This window comes from Hemitrygon akajei, chromosome 9 (genome assembly GCF_048418815.1).
Source record: "Hemitrygon akajei chromosome 9, sHemAka1.3, whole genome shotgun sequence".
In the NCBI taxonomy this organism is placed as follows: Eukaryota; Metazoa; Chordata; class Chondrichthyes; order Myliobatiformes; family Dasyatidae; genus Hemitrygon; species Hemitrygon akajei.
In genome coordinates, this window is record NC_133132.1 from 68,109,855 (window position 1) to 68,128,399 (window position 18,545).

General features: G+C 40.7%; 1 protein-coding gene across 2 annotated transcripts in view; it reads right to left on the bottom strand.

Moving 5' to 3' along the window:
* Nucleotides 1–16,922, bottom strand: part of nvl (nuclear VCP like) — a 64,010-nt gene extending 47,088 nt beyond the window's left edge. Inside the window, exons 1-4 of one of the 2 annotated variants that reach the window (XM_073056225.1) lie at nucleotides 16,794–16,922; nucleotides 16,263–16,350; nucleotides 8,959–9,029; nucleotides 2,257–2,309 (exon numbers count right to left, since the gene is read on the bottom strand). In XM_073056225.1, the coding sequence (XP_072912326.1) occupies nucleotides 2,257–2,309; nucleotides 8,959–9,029; nucleotides 16,263–16,316 (178 nt within the window). In that variant the 5' untranslated portion in view covers nucleotides 16,317–16,350; nucleotides 16,794–16,922. Of the gene's footprint in view, nucleotides 1–2,256; nucleotides 2,310–8,958; nucleotides 9,030–16,262; nucleotides 16,351–16,730 lie in introns of both variants that reach the window. The other variant, XM_073056224.1, reaches the window with a different exon arrangement.
* Between the last annotated feature and the right edge of the window lie 1,623 nt (nucleotides 16,923–18,545).

Here is an 18,545-nt window from a genome sequence, read left to right on the forward strand (position 1 = left end):
AAAATACAGGGAAATCCTGGAGGAAGACCTGATAGTCTGCAAGAGAACTGCGACTTGGGAGAATTTTTTTTCCAGCAAGATAATAACCCCAAGCATAAAGCCAAAGCTACACAGGAATGGCTTAAAAACAACAAAGTTAAATTAATGTCCAGGAGTGGTCAAGTCAGAGTCCAGTCCTCAATCCAATTGAGAATTTGTGGCTGGATTTGAAAAGGGCTGTTCACGCACAATCCCCATGCAATCTGACAGAGCTTGAGCAGTTTTGTAAAGGAGAATGGGGAAAAATTTCAGTGTCCAGATGTGCAAAGCTGATGAGACGTAGCCATATTGTTACGTACCCGTGGGTATCTTGTGCCTGTCACATGACCATGATGTAATTGAGGCTATGCTGGGCATGATGTAATGGTCTTATGATGGTGGAGCGATGTAATTTTCCTGCCAGTGAGGTCATGTGATAGTTTTTTCCCCAACAGAGTATAAAAGGAGAACCCCTCCCTGTGATGCAGGGCAGCTCGTGGTTGAATTCACCAGTGACTCCGTTCTGCTGCGTATTCGATGTTATGACGCAGTTTTGTTTTAAAGTGGAGTTTTATTTTCTGCCTTAAGTCTCAAAGGTTATTGCTGGCAGTTTTGCTACAATACTGCCAGTTAAAGTCCAGTCAGAGAGTGAAGATCTATCAAAGTTCGGGAAGCTGAAGGATCGAGGAAAGTTGATGTCGGTAGTGAAACAGGTTCAACCTTATTTAATCCTTGTGCAAGGAATTAGTAACTTGTGTCCAAGATAGCTCCTGCATTTCTGAAAGCAGAAAGAGCTAGACGCAGAGTTTCGCCAAGGAGAGGTCAGTGCCTTTAAGCCGTTTTATTTCCTTCAATCGTAAATCCCTCAGCAAAGTATACTTCGGCTGGGATCAGCAGTAACGTCGCGAAAGAGGATTTTATTACTTCAAGGAAAGTCTCTCCTAACTGACTGTAAATCATTTTGGACTTTTTACAATACTACTTTAAAGAACTGTGTTCACATTTCTTGCTTTAAGAACTGTTCGAGCTGCCGTATCGCAGCTGACTTCTGGTTAAGTTAGTCGTTTGTTTACTTTTGGGTTTTTTTTAAAGCAGTGTTTAATAAATGTTTTATTTGTTATTAAAAAAAACCTGTCTCTATTCTATATTCATTGTTGCTGAATCATAACAATATAGACTCAAGGCTGTAATTGCTGCCAAAGGTACACCTACTAAATATTGACAAAGGGGGTGAATGCTTGCGCAATCAATTATTCTGTTTTATATTTGTAACTAAATTAGATCACACTTTGTAGAGATCTGTTTTCACTTTGACACTAAAGTCTTCTTCTGTTGATCAGTATCAAAAATGACAAATAAAATCCATTGTAATTCAACGTTGTAAAACAATACAATATGAAAATTTCCAAGGGGGATGAATATTTTTATAGGCACTGTATGACTCCTTGTCTCCATCTGAGATTCTGTCAACAGCAGTGGTGTCAATGAATTTGTAGATGGTGTGTGAGCAAAAGGGAATAACAGAATGCAGAATATGGAGTTACAATCAGAGAACGTGCAGTGCAGGTAGGCAAGTGTAAGAACCATAAGGAGTTTGAGGGTTCATCTTTCAGCATACAAGAAGTCTAACAATAGAAGGTGTCCTTAAGCCTGGTGGCACACATTCTCAAACTTTTATCCCTCCTGCCCTGTAGGAGGAAGCAGAAGAGAAAACATCCAAGGCGGGAAGGGTCTTTGATTATGTTGGCTGTATTCCTGAGGCTTTGCAAAGTGTAGAAAGAATCTTTTAATGGGAGGCTGATTTCCATTATGTACTGAGCTGTGCCCACAACTCTGCAGTTTCTTGTAAAAAGGTTTCCAGACCAGGCCTTGGTGTGTCTGGATAGGATGCTCTCAATGGTGCATTGATAAAAATTGGTGAAGGTCACCAATTGAATTTCCTTGGTCTTCTGAGGAAGAAAAGGTACTAGTCTGTGTATCACCCACCCTGCTTGTTCATGTGTCTATCTAAATGCCTCTTAAATATTTCTTTTGTAACTATTTCCTCTATTTGCCCTCCTCATCCTGACACGCAATGCCCCTCCCTCCTTCACCCTGGGACTCCAACACACAGAGATTACATCCACATTGAGTGGGACCCTTCCCCTTCCACTATGGGATCCTGATGTCGAGCCAGTTCCTTGCACCCCTCAGATAGAAAACCAAGCACCACCCCCACCGTCACAATGTCTGACTCACCTTTCTCCACCTGGATCCGAAATGCATTCCTCTTCCTGCGTCCATAATCCATACTATGAGGGAAGGGCAAGAGAAGGCATTACTACCACCCAAACTCTCAATGTCTCCACATTCCTCCCCACTATGACCCTTTAAAAGGTTCAAAGATCAACTTTATTGCCAAAAGATGCATATGCAACACAACTCTGATATTTGTCTGCATTAAAATAGTCTCCCACCACCATTTGAGCAAGACTGACAACTTCAACATTCCTTCCACTGGTGTTACATGAACACTGTCTCATTTATAAACTATGATTCCTTGTAATAGATTCTCCACAATTGGAACAATCTCTCTACATCAACCCTGACAAAACCTCTCAGGATGTTGTATTTCAGTCTAGTACAATGTAGAACAGCACAGCAACAAGCCCCTGGCCACAATGAGAGTCTGGAGAGGTACATAATGAGAGGATGACCGTCCAGGTATGGGTTAATGAGACTAGGGAGAAAACCAGTGCCTGTTTCAGTGCTGTAGCGCTCTCAGGCTACGATCCTCAGCCTGGTCATGGTCTGTATCCCTCCCGTCCCTATCCTTTCATGTGTCAATTCAAACACCTCTAAAACATTACTCGTGTCTCATTCCACCACCTCTCCTGAGAGCCTGTCCCAGCTACACAAACTTCTTAAAATTTGTAAACTTTCCCTGTCTCACCTTAAGTCTGTGCCCACTCATATTTGATATCTTCAGCCTGGGGAGAAAGGTTCTGACCAACTCCCGTCTACCCCTATGGCCACTTTATCACCTTCCAACAGGCACCTGATGCTCCCGAAAGAACCACCCAAGTTTGCTCAACCTCTCCATACTGCTCCCTCTCACTCCAAAAGATACAAGTAATGCTGTAATTGTGCCATTGGCGAGCTGCATTTAGAATAACGGGTTCAGTTTCAGTCACCCTACTACAGGAAAAGTGATATTAAGGTGGAAAGAATACAGAGTTGATTTACAAGGATGTTGCCAAGACTCACGGACTGAGTGATGGAGTGAGGTAGAGCAAAGTGGACCTGTTCCCATTGGCGGACAGGAGAATGAGTGGTGGTTTTATAGAGGTACAGTCGGCCCTCCTTATCCGCGAACTCAAACAACCGCAAATCGCGAAAACCCAGAAGTGCTCCTCCAGTACTTGTTGTTCGAGCATGTACAGACTTTTTTCCCTTGTCATTATTCCCTAAACAATGCTATATAACAACTATTTTACGTAGCATTTACACTGTATTAGGTATTATAAGTAATCTAGAGATGATTTAAAATATACAGGAGGATGCGCCTGGGTTATCGTGGATCGGGATCGAAAAAAATCGGAAGTCCTCTCATTAAGCAAGTCAGAACAGGTACATCCAGTATTATTTAGCATCAGTTAGTCAAATGTTTGCATTCGTATATAATATATATTTTACCTTTCTATGCACATAAAACACTTAAGAACATATGTTTCAGTGCCGGGCTCGGGAATGGAATTTCCCGAGTTCGATCAAGTGACAGATCGCTCCCAAGTGCGCTCTGCACTGTGGCGGGTTGATGTGGAGGATCAAAAACCCAAAATTAAACCACTGCGTTGTTTAGTAATAATTGTAGCTTTCATCGGGGCAGAGCCTTTCTCACTTTATCCTTTAAAATTGTTCTGATTGTTAAACGACGTAGCCTAACGCTTTCCAAATGACCAATGGTGTTTCACCTCCTTCCGGTCGCTTTATTATTTCCACTTTATTTTCAATCACGATCGTGATTATTTTCATGAACAGAAACACTGCGGATTCAGAGTTCTGCCACCGGGTCCTGATGTCCACTGCACTGAGACAAGTTAAATAAGGTCTGGGGTTCCGCTGGGTCCTTAGATCCACCACATTGAGCCAGGTTGAATAAGGGACTTGAGCATCCGCAAATTTTGGTATCCACGAGGGGTCCCGGAACCAATCTCTCACAGATAAGGAGGAACAACTGTATATAAAATTGTCGGGCGTAGATAGGGCCCAGGACCCCAGGTCAGTAAGAGAAGGATCAGACCAGAAGGTAGATGGTAAGGAAAATATTGAAAGGCAACATCAAAATACCAGGCACGATGGGTCGGATAGTTTGAAATGTGTTTATTTTAATGTAGAAGTGTTATGGGTAAAGGTGATGAACTTAAGAGCATGGACCAGATCATGGAACTATGCTGCTGCAGCCATTACTGAAACTTGTTTGAGAGGGGCAGGAATGGGTGATTAATGTACCAGGTTTTCAAAGTTTTAGAAGATGGAGGAGGAAGTAAAAAGGGGGTGGGGAGTTGCATTACTAATCAGGGACAATATCACAGCTGCACACAGGAGTCATAATGGAGAGGCCAGACACAGAGTCCATTTGGGTGGGACTCAGGAATAGGAAATGTGCAATCACACTGATGGTACACTGATAGTACACGAGGAGTGTAAAGAAACCAGAAGAGAACTAAAGAAGGGAATTAGGAAAGCCAGGAGGGGCCACGAAAATCCTTGGCAAGTAGAATTAAGGGGAATTCCAAGACATTCTATACATACATTAAGAGCAAGAGGATAACTAGGTAGAGGGCAGGACCTCTCTAGGATAAAGAGGAGAACATTTGCTTGGATGCAGAGAGTGTGAGTGAGGTACTTAATGAGTATTTTACTTCAGTATTTACCAAGGAAAAGGAGGTGGAGGACCAGATCAGTGACGAGTGTATCAATACGTTAGGAAGTTTAGAGGTCAAGGAAGAGGAGCCTCCAATGAGCATTAAGGTGGATATCACCAGGCCCTGATGGGATTTACCCCAGGTTACTGAAGGAGGCAAGGGATGCGATTGCTTGGCCCTTGACCAGCATCTTAACATCCTCTCTAGCCACAGGCGATGTCCCGGAGGACGGGCGAGTGGCGAATGTTGTACCTCTGTTTAAGAAAGGAACAAGGGAAAATCCTGGGAACTATAGACCAGTGAGTCTCACATCAGTTGTACAGAAATTGCTGAAGAAAATTCTTAGGGATAAGATATATGAGCATTTGGAAACCCATGGCCTTATTAGGGAAAGCCAGCATGGCTTTGTGCATAGTAGATCGTACCTTCCCAACTTGACTGAGTTTTTTTGACAAACTGATGAGAGAGATTGATGAAGATCGGACAGTGGATGCTGTCTGGTAAGGTGCTTGACAAAGTCCATCATGGGAAGCTAATCCAGAAGATTAAGATGCACGGGGTCCATGGTGAATTGGCTGTTTGGATTCAGAACTGGATTGCACATAGAAGACAGAAGGTAGTGGTTGAAGGGACTTACTCAAGCTGGAGGTCTGTAATTAGTGGAGTTCCAGGGGATCTGTGCTAGGCCCTCTGTTGTTTGTAATGAATAAAAATGACCTGGATGAAAATGTAGATGGGTGGGATAGTAAGTTTGTGGATGACACCAAGATTAGTGGACTTTGTGGATAGTGTAGAAGACTGGAAAAGAATACAGTTCAATATTGACCAGTTGCAGATGTGAGCTGAGAAATAGAAGATGTGAGTTTAACCCAGATAAATATGAGGTGTTACAGCTTGGTAGGGCAAACGTAAGAAGACAGTACTCTGTTAAGGGCAAGATCCTTAATAGTATTGTTGAACAGAGAGAAGAGTTTACCAGGATGCCGCCTGGTTTAGAGGACGTGTGCTATCACGAGAGGCTGGATAAACTTGGGTTGTTTTCTCTGGGATGCCAGAGGTGGAGGCAGGTACATTAACAACATTTTAAAAGGTACCTGGACAGGGACATGGATATAAAAGGGTTAGATGGATGAGGGCCAAATGGGACTAGCTCAGATAGGAATCTTGGTTGTCACAGGACAGTTGGATCAAAGGGCCTTTTCACGTGCTCTATGACCGTATGAAAGCATTCCAGATCTGGTTTCAATAATGGCCTCTTCAGAAAGACTTTTGCATTCAATTCCTCACCCAATAAATAATCATGTCTGTTAGCTTTCCAAACTACATGTTCACCTGCACCAAAGCCCTTTGTGAATCTTGTCCTATCCCTTTGTCAAAGTTCAAAGTAAAATTTATTATCAGAGTACATGGATGTCACCACATACAATCCTGAGGTTCTTCTGCCAGCCTACTTAGCAAACCTAAGGAACAGTAACTGTAAAACAGCATCAATGGACAATAAACAGTGCAAATACAGATATAAATAAATAGCAACAAATAACGAGCATGAAATAATAAGATAAAAGAGTCCTTAAATTAGTGTAGTTATCTTCTTGTGTTCAAGAGCCTGATGGCTGAGGGGTAGTAACTGTTCTTGAACCTGCTGGTACAAGTCCTGAGGCTCCTGTAACTACCAACAGGTGGCAGCAGTGAGAAGAGCAGGGCCTGGTTAGTGAGGCTCTTTGATGATGGATGCTGCTCTGTACTGCAACATTTCATGTAGATGTGTTCAATGGTTGGGAGGGTTTTACCCGTGATGTACTGGACTGAATCCATTACCTCTTGTAGGATTTTCTGCTCAAGGGCATTGGTGTTCCCATGCCAGGCCGTAATGCAGCCAGCCAGCACTTTCCACCACACAGCTACAGAAGTTTGCCAAGGTTTGTGATGACGTGCCAAACCTTCGCAGACTCCTGAGGAAGTAGAGACGCTGTTGTGCTTTTTTCACAATTATATTTGCGATGGGTCCAGGACAGGTCCTCTGAGATAGTGACTCTCGGAAATTTAAAGTTACTGGCCCTCTCCACCTCTGATCCTCCGAAGCTTACTGGTTCACGGATCTCTGGTTTCCCCTCCTGAAGTCTACAATCAGTTCTTTGGTCTTATTGACATTGAGTGAGAGGTTGTTCTTATTACACCACTCAGCCAAATTTTCAGTCTCCCTCCTGTATGCTGATTCATCGCCCCCTTTAATACAGCCTAAAACAGTGGTGTCATCAAACTTGCATACGGTGTCAGAGTTGTACTTAACCACACAATCATAGGTGTAAAGCGAGTGGAGCAGGGGGCTAAGCACACATCCCTGCAGTGCTCCTGTGCTGATGGATACTGTGGAGGAGATGTGTTTGCCGATCCAAGTTGACTGGGGTCTACAGTGAGGGCATCCAGGATTAATTTGCACAAGGGGGTATTGAGGGCCAAGTCCTGGAGTTTACTGATTAGTTTTGAGGGGATAATGGTGTTAAGTGCCTGGCTGCAATTGATAAAGAGCATCCTGATGTATGCATGTTTGCTGTCCAGATGTTCCAGGGTCGTGTGAAGAGCCAATGAGATGGCATCTGCTGTAGACCTGTGGGTTCAGTAGGTGAATTAGGGTGGATCCAGATCGCCACTCAGACAGGAGCTGACATGTTTCAACACCAGCCTCTCAAAACTCTTCATCACTGTGGATGTAAGTGTCACTGGGCAATAGTTACTTAGACAGGTTACCATGCTCTCCTTGGGCACCGGTATGATTGAAGCCTGTTTGAAGCAGGTGGGTACCACACACTGCCGGAGTGAGAGTTTGAAGATGTCCGTGAATACACCAGCCAGATGGTTGGCACAGGTCTTCAGTACTCGGTCAGGTACTCCAACCAGACCAGAAGCTTTCCTTGGATTCACTCTCATCATGTCATCTTCAGGTACTGAGACCAAAGGATCATCGAGAGACGTGGGGGTACTCGACAGTTCCTCCCTGTTCTGGTAATCAAAGTGAGCAAAAAGGTACTGAGTTCAACTGGAAGCAAAGCTCTGCTGTCCCCATGTCGCAAGATTTAACTCTGTAGTTTTGGGGCACTCAAAACGCTGCCACAGCTGTCAAGCATCCCTTGTTGATTCCAGTCTAGTCCAGAATCTCCATCACTCGAGAGATGGCTTTCTGGAGATCATACTCGCTCCTCCAGACTTGATCTGGCTGTCAGTGGGTTCCGGACTTCATCGTTCATCAAGGGTTTCTGATTGGGGAAAACCCTGAATGATTTCATGGGGACACATCATCCACAGCTGTTTTAACTAAGTCTGTAATGATCCTGGTGTAGTCGTTCAGGTCCTCAGATGAGTTCTTGAAACGGCCCAGCCCACTGACTCAAGGCAATCCTGTAACAGTTCCTCAGCCTCCTGTGACTACCTCTTAGTTGTATCTCAGCTCTGCTATTCCTCATTGTTTAAATAAAGTGCTTATTTTTTTCCCCCAATCAAAATGGAACACTACACAAAATTCCATTTAAACCTCTGTCACTGCACATAGCCACATTGTACCCCACTCAACTCCCCTCAGACTTACCTTTGCATCAGCTGTAAATTCAGCAATCACAGCTCAGTACCTACATGAGTTGTACCTCAACACACACACACACCTACACCAAGCACAAATGGCCCACTTATAGGCAGTTTTCATCCCACCAGAATGTTACCTCCTTTGACTCACCTTCCTTCACTACCCTGCACAGCCTCTGCTCTCTCTGCCTCTCACAGACAAGATAAAGAGTATCACACGTAGGGAGAGATTAAACACACACCATCTTCATACTTGTACAATGTTTAATATCCTCATATTGCTCCTTATGGAAGGCCTCCTGAAAGTCCGATGACACACCAATCATATCACCCAATCTATTCTGATCATCACAAGAGCAAAACAATTGCAAAGTATCTGTCAGGTGTGTTTGGGAGAGTAGAGCTCGCTGGGGAAGGGGAGCAGAAAGAATGGTCAGAATACAAAGTGGGAGCTCACCTGTACTGGCGCTGGAGGTCAGCAGCCAGAACACCGATGTTCACATACTGACTGTTGCTGTTACTGAGGTACTGCAAGAGAGAGAGACATGTGACAAAAGAGGGAAACTCCAGAACCTTCTCTCACCCTCCCGTTGCCACAAGAGGACACAGGTTTAAGAGCCCCGTTCCATACACACTTTCCCACTGTCACACTGATAGGTCCTATTCTTTCACGTCTTATCCTCTTGCTCTTCACGTACTTGGAGAATGCCTTGGGGTTTTCCTTAATCCTGCCCGTCAAGGCCCTCTCGTGGTCCCTTCTGGCTCTCCTAATTTCCCTCTTAAGCTCCTTCCTGTTAGCCTTATAATCTTCTAGATCTTTAACATTACCTAGCTCTCTGAACCTTTTGTAAGCTTTCCTTTTCTTCTTGATTAAATTTATTACAGCCTTTGTACACCATGGTTCCTGTACCCTACCATAACTTCCCTGTCTCATTGGAATATACTTGTGCAGAAATTCACACAAATATTCCCTGAACATTTGCCACATTTCTTCCGTACTGATCCCTGAGAACATCTGTTTCCAATTTAAGCTTCCTGCCTGATAGCCTCTTAATTCCCCTTACTCGAATTAAACACTTTTCTAACTTGTCCGTTCCTACCTTTCTCCAATGCTATTGTAAAGGAGATAGAATTATGATCACTATCTCCAAAATGCTCTCCCACTTAAGAGATCTGACACCTGACCAGGTTCATTTCCCAATACCAAATCAAGTACAGCCTCTCCTCTTGTAGGCTTATCTACATATTGTGTCAAGAAACCTTCCTGAACACACCTAACAGACTCCACCCCATCTAAACTCCTTGCTCTCGGGAGATACCAATTGATATTTGGGAGGGAGTCACCAGGAGACGCTCATGGAGTGAGCACTGTTTTAGATTCGCTCCATAACCTTTACTTTTTTAACCTATGATCACCCTTATTTAACTTATTTTTACCTACACCAGAAGATTCTTGTTACTTTTTTGGACTTATCTTTAAGAGGGTACTCTGAATTTTGAAGAAATGAGTACTGAAATGGCTTTAAGATCTAAAGGGCGAGACCCTGGGAAAGATTCTAACGGCAATGGAAAGAAAAAAAAGACTGATCCTAACCGTACTGAATTGACTTCTGATGTGATATTGGAGCTCTTGAATGAAAAATTTGAAGAACGACAAACTTTCAAAGCAGATTTAAAGGCTTTCCAGGATTCTCAGGATAAGATTGATCATGATGTTAAATAGCATCAAACTCTAATCGCAACTCTGCAAGAGGACACTCGGAAGCGAGACTTGAAAATTGAGAAACTGGAGCAGAAATTATCTTCGGTGATTAAACAGTTGGAAATACTTAAAGCCAAGAGTGTCGATTTTGAAAATCGGTCTAGAAGACAGAACTTACGCATGCTTGGTCTCCCGGAAGATATTGAACAAGGGGACCCCTCAAAGTATTTCGTTTAACTTTTAAAGGATGCGTTCCCTTCTGTATTCCCAGACAATCCTCCATTACTTGATCGTGCCCATAGAATTATGCGCCGATCACCAAGTTCTTCATCTAACCCACCGGTTGTAATTGTTCAATTTCATTATGTGCATGTTAAAGAGCACCTTATTCGTTTGGCTCGGCGTTTAGGGATGGTTAAATTGAGAGAATTCCACTTTTGGCTCGTGGAGGATTTCAGCCCAGAAGTGATGAAGGCACGGCTCGTTTTTAAACCTTTGATGTCCGATTGTTATGAGAAAAACCTAAAACCAGCGCTTTTATACCCTGCGAAACTTAGAATCTCGCCTCTGAATGCACCACGTTGTGTTTTTCTCTCCACATCTGATGCTCAAAGCTTTCTGGATGAGAACTATCCAACTGTTTCGGATTCTCATCTCTAATAAATGTATGGTTTTGATTGTTACAAGATAGTTTTTGTTTCCAAAACCAGATTTTGTTTCTGACTATTGGTGTAGGTTTATTTTACATTTTATATTCAAATTAAAGTTTTTCTTTATCGACGTACTAATCTTTTTAATTTACTTACTTTAACCATTGTATTTTATTTTTGGTTATTATTATTAATCCTTTGAAGGTGAATTTTTTTTAACGTCTTGATATATATCTTTTTCATTTTTTGTGTAACTAAGATGGCGGTTTCTTTTCTAAAATATTTCTTGCTTTTTTTAAATTTCGCCATTTTTTTGTCGTCTTCTTCCTATTATGCCTTTCTTATCACATCCTAAATTTTATTTGTTCGGGTTTTAACCCGATTTATAAGTTACCAGTGTTTATATTCTTCTTGTTTTTTTTACTAGCAATTATATTAAGAAGTCTGTTTTAGTATAGTGTTAATTACTTTTTAGGATTTTGGGTGGATCTTTTTTTTTCTCCTCTATATTTCTGGAGACATGGGGGTAGATTTAGTCTCACAATTTCTTTTTTTCCTGGCCTTCTTCAGGCTCAGGAGGGTCTCTTTTCCGTGGGTGGTGGGCAGGGGTTTCCCTTTTAATTCTATTGCTCTTTTTATTAGTTTTTCTAGTTTTTTCATTTGGGCTGATTTCAAACTACTAAAATATCTGCCGTGTCGTCATTTCCGGGTCCTCCCCTTATTTTTGTTCCTCTTCCGGGTGCATGAGTTCATATTTTGGTTAACTCTTTATATACCAAAGGGTTGATTTTAGAAATATGGCTCAGACCATTAATTTTGTTTCTTGGAATACTAATGGCTTAAACCATCCGATTAAATGGAAAAAAGATTTTTAAAGTATTCCAAAGACTGAATGCGCATATTATTTTTGTACAAGAAACTCATATGAAGAAAGAGGACAATCAATGTTTTTTTAGGTTTTGGAAGGGTCAACAGTACCATTCGAATTCGAATGCTAAAGTAAAGGGAGTTTCAATTTTTATTGACTCCTCTATTGCTTTTGTTCAACATGATATTATTTCGGATCCGAGTGGTAGATTTTTGTTAATTACTGGGTTACTTTTTAATAAGAAGGTTGCTATGGTTAATGTTTATGCTCCAAATGCGGATTACCCTGATTTCTTTAAGTCTTTATTTACTTCTCTACCTAATCTAAATGAATATATGTTAATAATGGGTGGTGACTTCAACTGTTGTTTAAATCCTTTGCTGGATAGATCTATATCCATTCAGACTTTACCAAATAAGTCGGCCACTTCCATCAATTCTTTTTTGACAGATAATGGAATTTTCGATATTTGGAGATTTCTGCATCTGAAGGACAAAGAGTTTTCATTTTTCTCACGTTTATCATTCTTACTCGAGAATTGACTATTTTTTAATTGACTCTCGTTTTATTCCATCTGTAATTACTGGTTGTAATTATGACATTATAGCCATCTCTGATCATGCGCCAATGAAACTTTCTATTAAATTATTGGATACAGCTTCTAGTACTAAGCAATGGCGATTTGATTCTACCTTACTGCAAGATCTGGATTTCATTAAATTTATGAAGGAACAGATTGATTTCTTCTTTTCAACTAATTTCACGGATGAAATTTCCTGCGGAATACTTTGGGACACTTTTAAAGCATATATACGTGGACAGATTATCTCCTATTCTGCTGGTTTGAGAAAACATATTAAGGAAACTCTTTTATTGGTTGATAAGATTAAAGAAATTGACAAGAAATATTCGATTGCTCCTAGTAAGGAGCTTTACAAACAAAGGGTTGAGCTTCAAATGGAACACAGTTTATTACTTACATCTTCAATTGAAAATCAATTAATGAAAACCAGAACTGATTTTTATATACATAGTGATAAATTGGGTAAACTGTTAGCTAACCAATTGAAAAATGCTTCGGTTAAACGTCAAATTATTAAGATTCATCAACAGAATGGTAAACTGACAGTTGACCATGATGAGATAAACAAATCTTTTCAAGATTTTTATACCTCTCTGTATCATTCTGAATTTCCTCATGATCATAATACCATGCATAATTTTCTTGGGAAATTGAATTTTCCAAAATTATCATCAGAAGAACTTTTAATATTAGAAACTCCTATTACAGATGCAGAAATTAAAGGGGTTATTTCCTCTATGAATTCTGGGAAAGCACCAGGTCCAGATGGGTAAACAGTAGAATTTTTGAAGTGTTTTTCCTCTACTCTTTCTCCTTGGTTATGCAAGGTTTTTGAAGAAGCAATTAGACTACATAAATTGCCACAATCTTTTTATAGAGCTTCCATTTCTTTAATATTGAAAAAAGATAAAGACCCTACTGATTGCGCATCTTATAGACCAATATCCTTATTGAATGTAGATTCCAAGATCTTTTCCAAGTTACTGGCGACCAGGCTGTAGAAGGTATTACCTCAAATTATCTTGGAGGATCAAACTGGTTTTGTTAAAAATCGCTATTCTTTTTTCAATATTAGGAGATTATTGAACATTGTTTATACTCCTTCACGCAGCACCTCAGAATGTGCCATTTCATTAGATGCAGAGAAAGCATTTGATAGAGTTGAATGGCCATATTTATTTACTGTGCTTGAGAAGTTTAATTTTAGTCCGACATTTATATCCTGGATTAAATTGATATATCATACTCCAGTAGCCTCCGTTTTTACTAACAATCAAAGATCTCCCTTTTTTCGTTTATTTCAGGGTACCAGGCAAGGTTGTCCTCTTGGTCCAGTATTATTTGATATTGCTATAGAACCTTTGGCAATTGCTATTAGAGAATCACCTAACATTTTTGGCATCACTCGTGGGATGGATATACATAAGTTATCATTATATGCAGATGACTTGTTATTATAATTTTCTGATCCTGAGAAATCCATTCCTGCAGTTATATCATTGTTGGCTCAGTTTAGTAATTTTTCCAGGTATAAATTGAATCTTAATAAGAGTGAACTGTTCCCCTTAAATAGACAGGTTCCAATTTATGGAAATTTACCTTTTAAATTAGTTAATGACTTTTTTTATATACTTAGGGATTAAAATTACAAAAAATCATAAAGAGTTATTCAAGGTTAATTTTTTACCCTTGATCAGATTAAATGTTTGTTCACTAAATGGTCACCATTGTCTTTATCTCTGATAGGTCGGATTAATGCTATTAAGATGATTATTTTACTCAAGTTCTTATATATATTTCAAGCGGTACCAATTTTTATTCCAAAATCCTTTTTTGACAATGTTGATTCAAAAATTTCCTCATATATATGGCAGAACAAAAATCCTAGATTAGGTAAAACATATTTACAGAAGGCAAGGAAGGAAGGTGGATTGGCATTGCCTAATTTTAGATTTTATTATTGGGCAATTAATATTCGATATTTGAATTGTTGGTTAAGGGATTGGGATTTATCTCCTAGCCCTCACTGGGTAAATCTGGAAACTAAATCTGTACAAGGATTTTCACTGGGTTCTATTTTAGGGATTTCTCTTCCCTTTGCTCTTTCTAAATTGCATAAACGAATTGACAATCCGATAGTCAAACACACTTTACGTAAATGGTTTCAATTTCTGAAATTTTTTGGGTTGAATCAATTTGTTTCAACTATTCCTATTGTATCCAATTTCTTTTTTCATCCTTCTATTATTGAACAAGCTTATTCAGCTTGGAAGACTAAAGGAATACTACGATTTTCTGATCTATTTTTGGATAATTGTTTTATGTCTTTTGAACAATTATCTAATAAATATAATTTGCCCAGATCTAATTTTTTTTACATATTTACAGATTAGGAATTTCTTAAACACTGTACTTCCTACCTTTCCAAATCTTGATTCTTCGGGTATTTTGGAGAAATTGTTAGAACTAAATCCTTTTCAGAAAGGTGTAATATCAAATGTTTACAATATAATTATGAAAATACATTCAGAGGCCTTTTATAAGATTAAAAATGATTGGGAAAGAGAACTTAACTTTATTATCCCTATTGAGAATTGGGATAAAATTCTTCAATTAGTTAATTTATCCTCTATATGTGCGAAACATTCATTGATACAGTTTAAAGTTGTGCACAGGGCTCATATGTCCAAGGATAAATTGGCTCGTTTTTATTCCCATATAAATCCTATATGTGACAGATGTCATTCTGAGATAGCTTCTTTAACTCATATCTTTTGGTCATGTCCGCTTTTGAAAAAATATTGGAAAGACATTTTCGATATTATTTCTACGGTATTGAACATTGATTTACAACCACATCCTATTACTGCAATCTTTGGTTTACCAGTGATGGGGTCAATCCATTTATCTTCTTCTGCTTGTCAGATGATTGCATTTCTTACATTAATGGCTAGAAGATCTATTTTGTTGAATTGGAAAGAAATTAATCCCCCTACCGTATTTCATTGGTTTTCTCAAACTATGTTATGTCTAAATTTGGAGAAAATTAGAAGTGTCGTATATGACCCTTCTATTAAATTTGAAAAGATTTGGAGGCCATTTATTCAATATTTTCACATGATGTAATTTGACCCTGTTCCAATCCTATTTGTTTCTCCGGTTTTGATTTTATACATACATATACATATGTTGAGAGGATCGGAGTTGGGGACACTGATGACTTTGTAATTTTTTTTTATAGATACTATAAACAGCCCATTTTTAAATAAAAAAAATTCTTAATAGTTAGTTTAGTTTTTCTTAGGGTATTAATATTTTTTTTTCTTTTTCTCTTTTCTGTTTTTTTCCCAACATGAATTACTTAGTGCGTTAAAATAGACACATCTCAAACCTTCCATCATTTTTTATATCTGGAATCGTTTTTAATCTTATTCTTCTTTATATCCACAAAAACTGTTTATTTTGATGTTACACGAGTTTTAATTCAATTTTCTCTTTTCTGGTAAGCTTATTTGTTTTTTTTACATTACAAGATGCAAAAGTAACTTCCCAGTCCTCTGCCCTACCCTGCCCTTGCTACTTTCTCAGCTCAATGTTTCAATTTAACATAATCCTTGACCTCCTTTGTCAACCACAAGTTGTTTCTTTTCCATAAAGCTGCTCTTCTTAGTTGGTTTAAACTCCTGCTAAGTGTTATGGGTCAGCAGTCTGAACTGACCTGTCTTTCAGCTTGCTTTCCAAGTCCACCTAAGGCAACTGCAGCTTCCTACAATTACAACTGCCCTTTAAGTTGAAGACAGTAGTTTCAGTTCTGCAATGTTCACCATCAAAATGCACGTGGAATTGTGCATCATATTAAGCTCACTGTTGAAGCGTTCCACCCCCCCCCCCCCCGCCCCCATAGTATCTCTTGTTACTTCTTTGTGATCCATTCAGGAGAACGATCCCCACTAAATACCTGTTTTACTCGGTGCTTCAAGCGAGCGTCTAGCAAGGGGCTCTTGTTCTTCATGTGTACCTTCACCAGCCGTCAACTCCACCTGTAACTGGAGATATCCGAAAATCATACACGAGATCCTATCCTGCACATTACCACACCGTGCCAAGGGACGGGTAAAATACCGACCAAGAACACAATCCAGTGTGTCTATGGTCAGACCTACCTCAGTCAGCTTCATTCCCTGTCTTCCTGCACTCTCCATCTCCAGACTCCTTCCCACCCCCACCTCCGGGTTGCCAGCCTTCCAGCCGCCCTTCTCGTTCCCCAGGATAGGCCCCGTCTCAAGGTTCCATCCTCTCCCCAGAATGTCCACTGCCTCTACCGAACCCCTCCATTCTCCCCAGGACAGGCACTGTTCCCGAGACAGCCACCCACCACTCCGGAGCCGGAGTGTCCCCTGCCGCCCACATTCACCCTGCTCCTTACTTCGTAACCCGACAACAGCTCCCGTCCCGGACCCGCCGGCCTCCCCCGCCTCAACCAACGTACCACGAGGTCCTCACAGTCCGTCGCAGCACAGGCTGCAAACCGGTCTTCACCTCCGGCAAGTACCGCGGCCAGCCCTTCTCGGAGGAAAGACCGATCCTGTACCCGCATGCGCATAGCGCCAGGACCGGCTGCGCACATGCGCGGTACGTTTATTGCATCGGCGCTGCCATGTTGGTAGAGGAGAGGTTGATGCGTCATGGTGTTGAGCGTTAAGTGATGATGGAGGAATACCGGGATTCTTCCATCTCCCTTTTCACGCTATTCACTGAGTCAATACCATCATACCCTCCAATATTAATAAACAAGCTTCAAAACCTGAGCCTTTGTCATTCCCTCAGCAACTGTATATTTGACTTCCTCACCGGGAGACCAGTCAGTATTTAATGGAAATAACATCTCCTCGCTGACAAACAACGCTGGTTCAACTCAAGGATGTGTGGTTTGCACAGTGTTTTTCTCTCTCCACACCCACAACTGCTCAAAAAGCCATTTATAAATTTGCCAATGACACAACTGTTGCTTGCAGAATCTCAGATGGTGATGAGGTGGTGTACAGGAGTGACAAGGATCAGCTGGTTGAGTGGTATCACAACAATGATCTTGCATTCAACATCAGTAAGTGGTTGTGTACTTCAGGAAGGGGAATTTGAGGGAACACACACCAGTCCTTATGAAGGATCAGCAGTGAAAAGCAGTTTCAAGTTCCTGGCTGTCAACACCTCTGACGACCTATCCTGGACCCAACATATTGATGCAATTACAAAGGCGGCACAACAGCAGCTATATTTCATTAGGAGTTTGAGGAGATGTTACCAAAGACACTTGCAAGTTTCTGCAGATGTACTGTGGAGAGCATTCTGATTGTTTACATCACCATCTACTTTGTAGTATGGAGGAGCACTACACAGGATTGGAAAAAGCTGCAGAAGGTTGTGAACTCAGTCAACACAATCATGAGCACTGCACCCCACTCCCCAGCATCAAGGATATCTTCAAAAGGCCTTAAAAAAGTAGCTCCATCATGAAAGACCCCCGTCACCCAGGGTATGCCCTCTTCTCATTGCTACCATCAGGGAGGAAGTACAGGACATACAGGACCCTAAAGACACACACTCAATATTTTACAAACAGGTTCTTACCCTCTGTCATCAGAATGGACAATAAACCAACCCATGTACACTGCCTTTTTTTTGCTCTCTCTTTGCACTACTTATTGAATAATTGTAATGTAAATTTTTTGTGTATTGCACTGTATTGCCGCTGTGTCATGACACATGCCAGTGATGTTAAACCTGAATCTGATTCTGATTAATTGAAGCCCATTCACCATCTTAATCACCTACTCTCTCCATCCCCTATACCAAGTGTTACACTGGAGTTACCTGCCAGGAACGTCTCACACCCATGGATTCCTGTGTCAAATAGGACAAGGGTAGCAGGGGCAGGGAAACACCATCACATGCAGCTCCCCCTCCCACTTCCATGTTCTGCTGACTTGGAAATCTATCATGGTTCCTTCACCATCAATGGGTGTAAAGCCAGGAGCTCCCTGGCCAACAGTACTGTGGGAGCACCTTCACCGGAAAGGGTGCAGTGTTGCAAAAAGATGATCCCAACTTTTTGTCAAGCGCAATTAGGGATAGGCAATAAATGCTGACAATGCCAGTGAAATCCAGAGATTAATAAAAAGATTAACTGTGAGCAGGGAGTCTTAACAAAGAGGGAATTTGAAAATTAAAAAGGCAGAGGGAG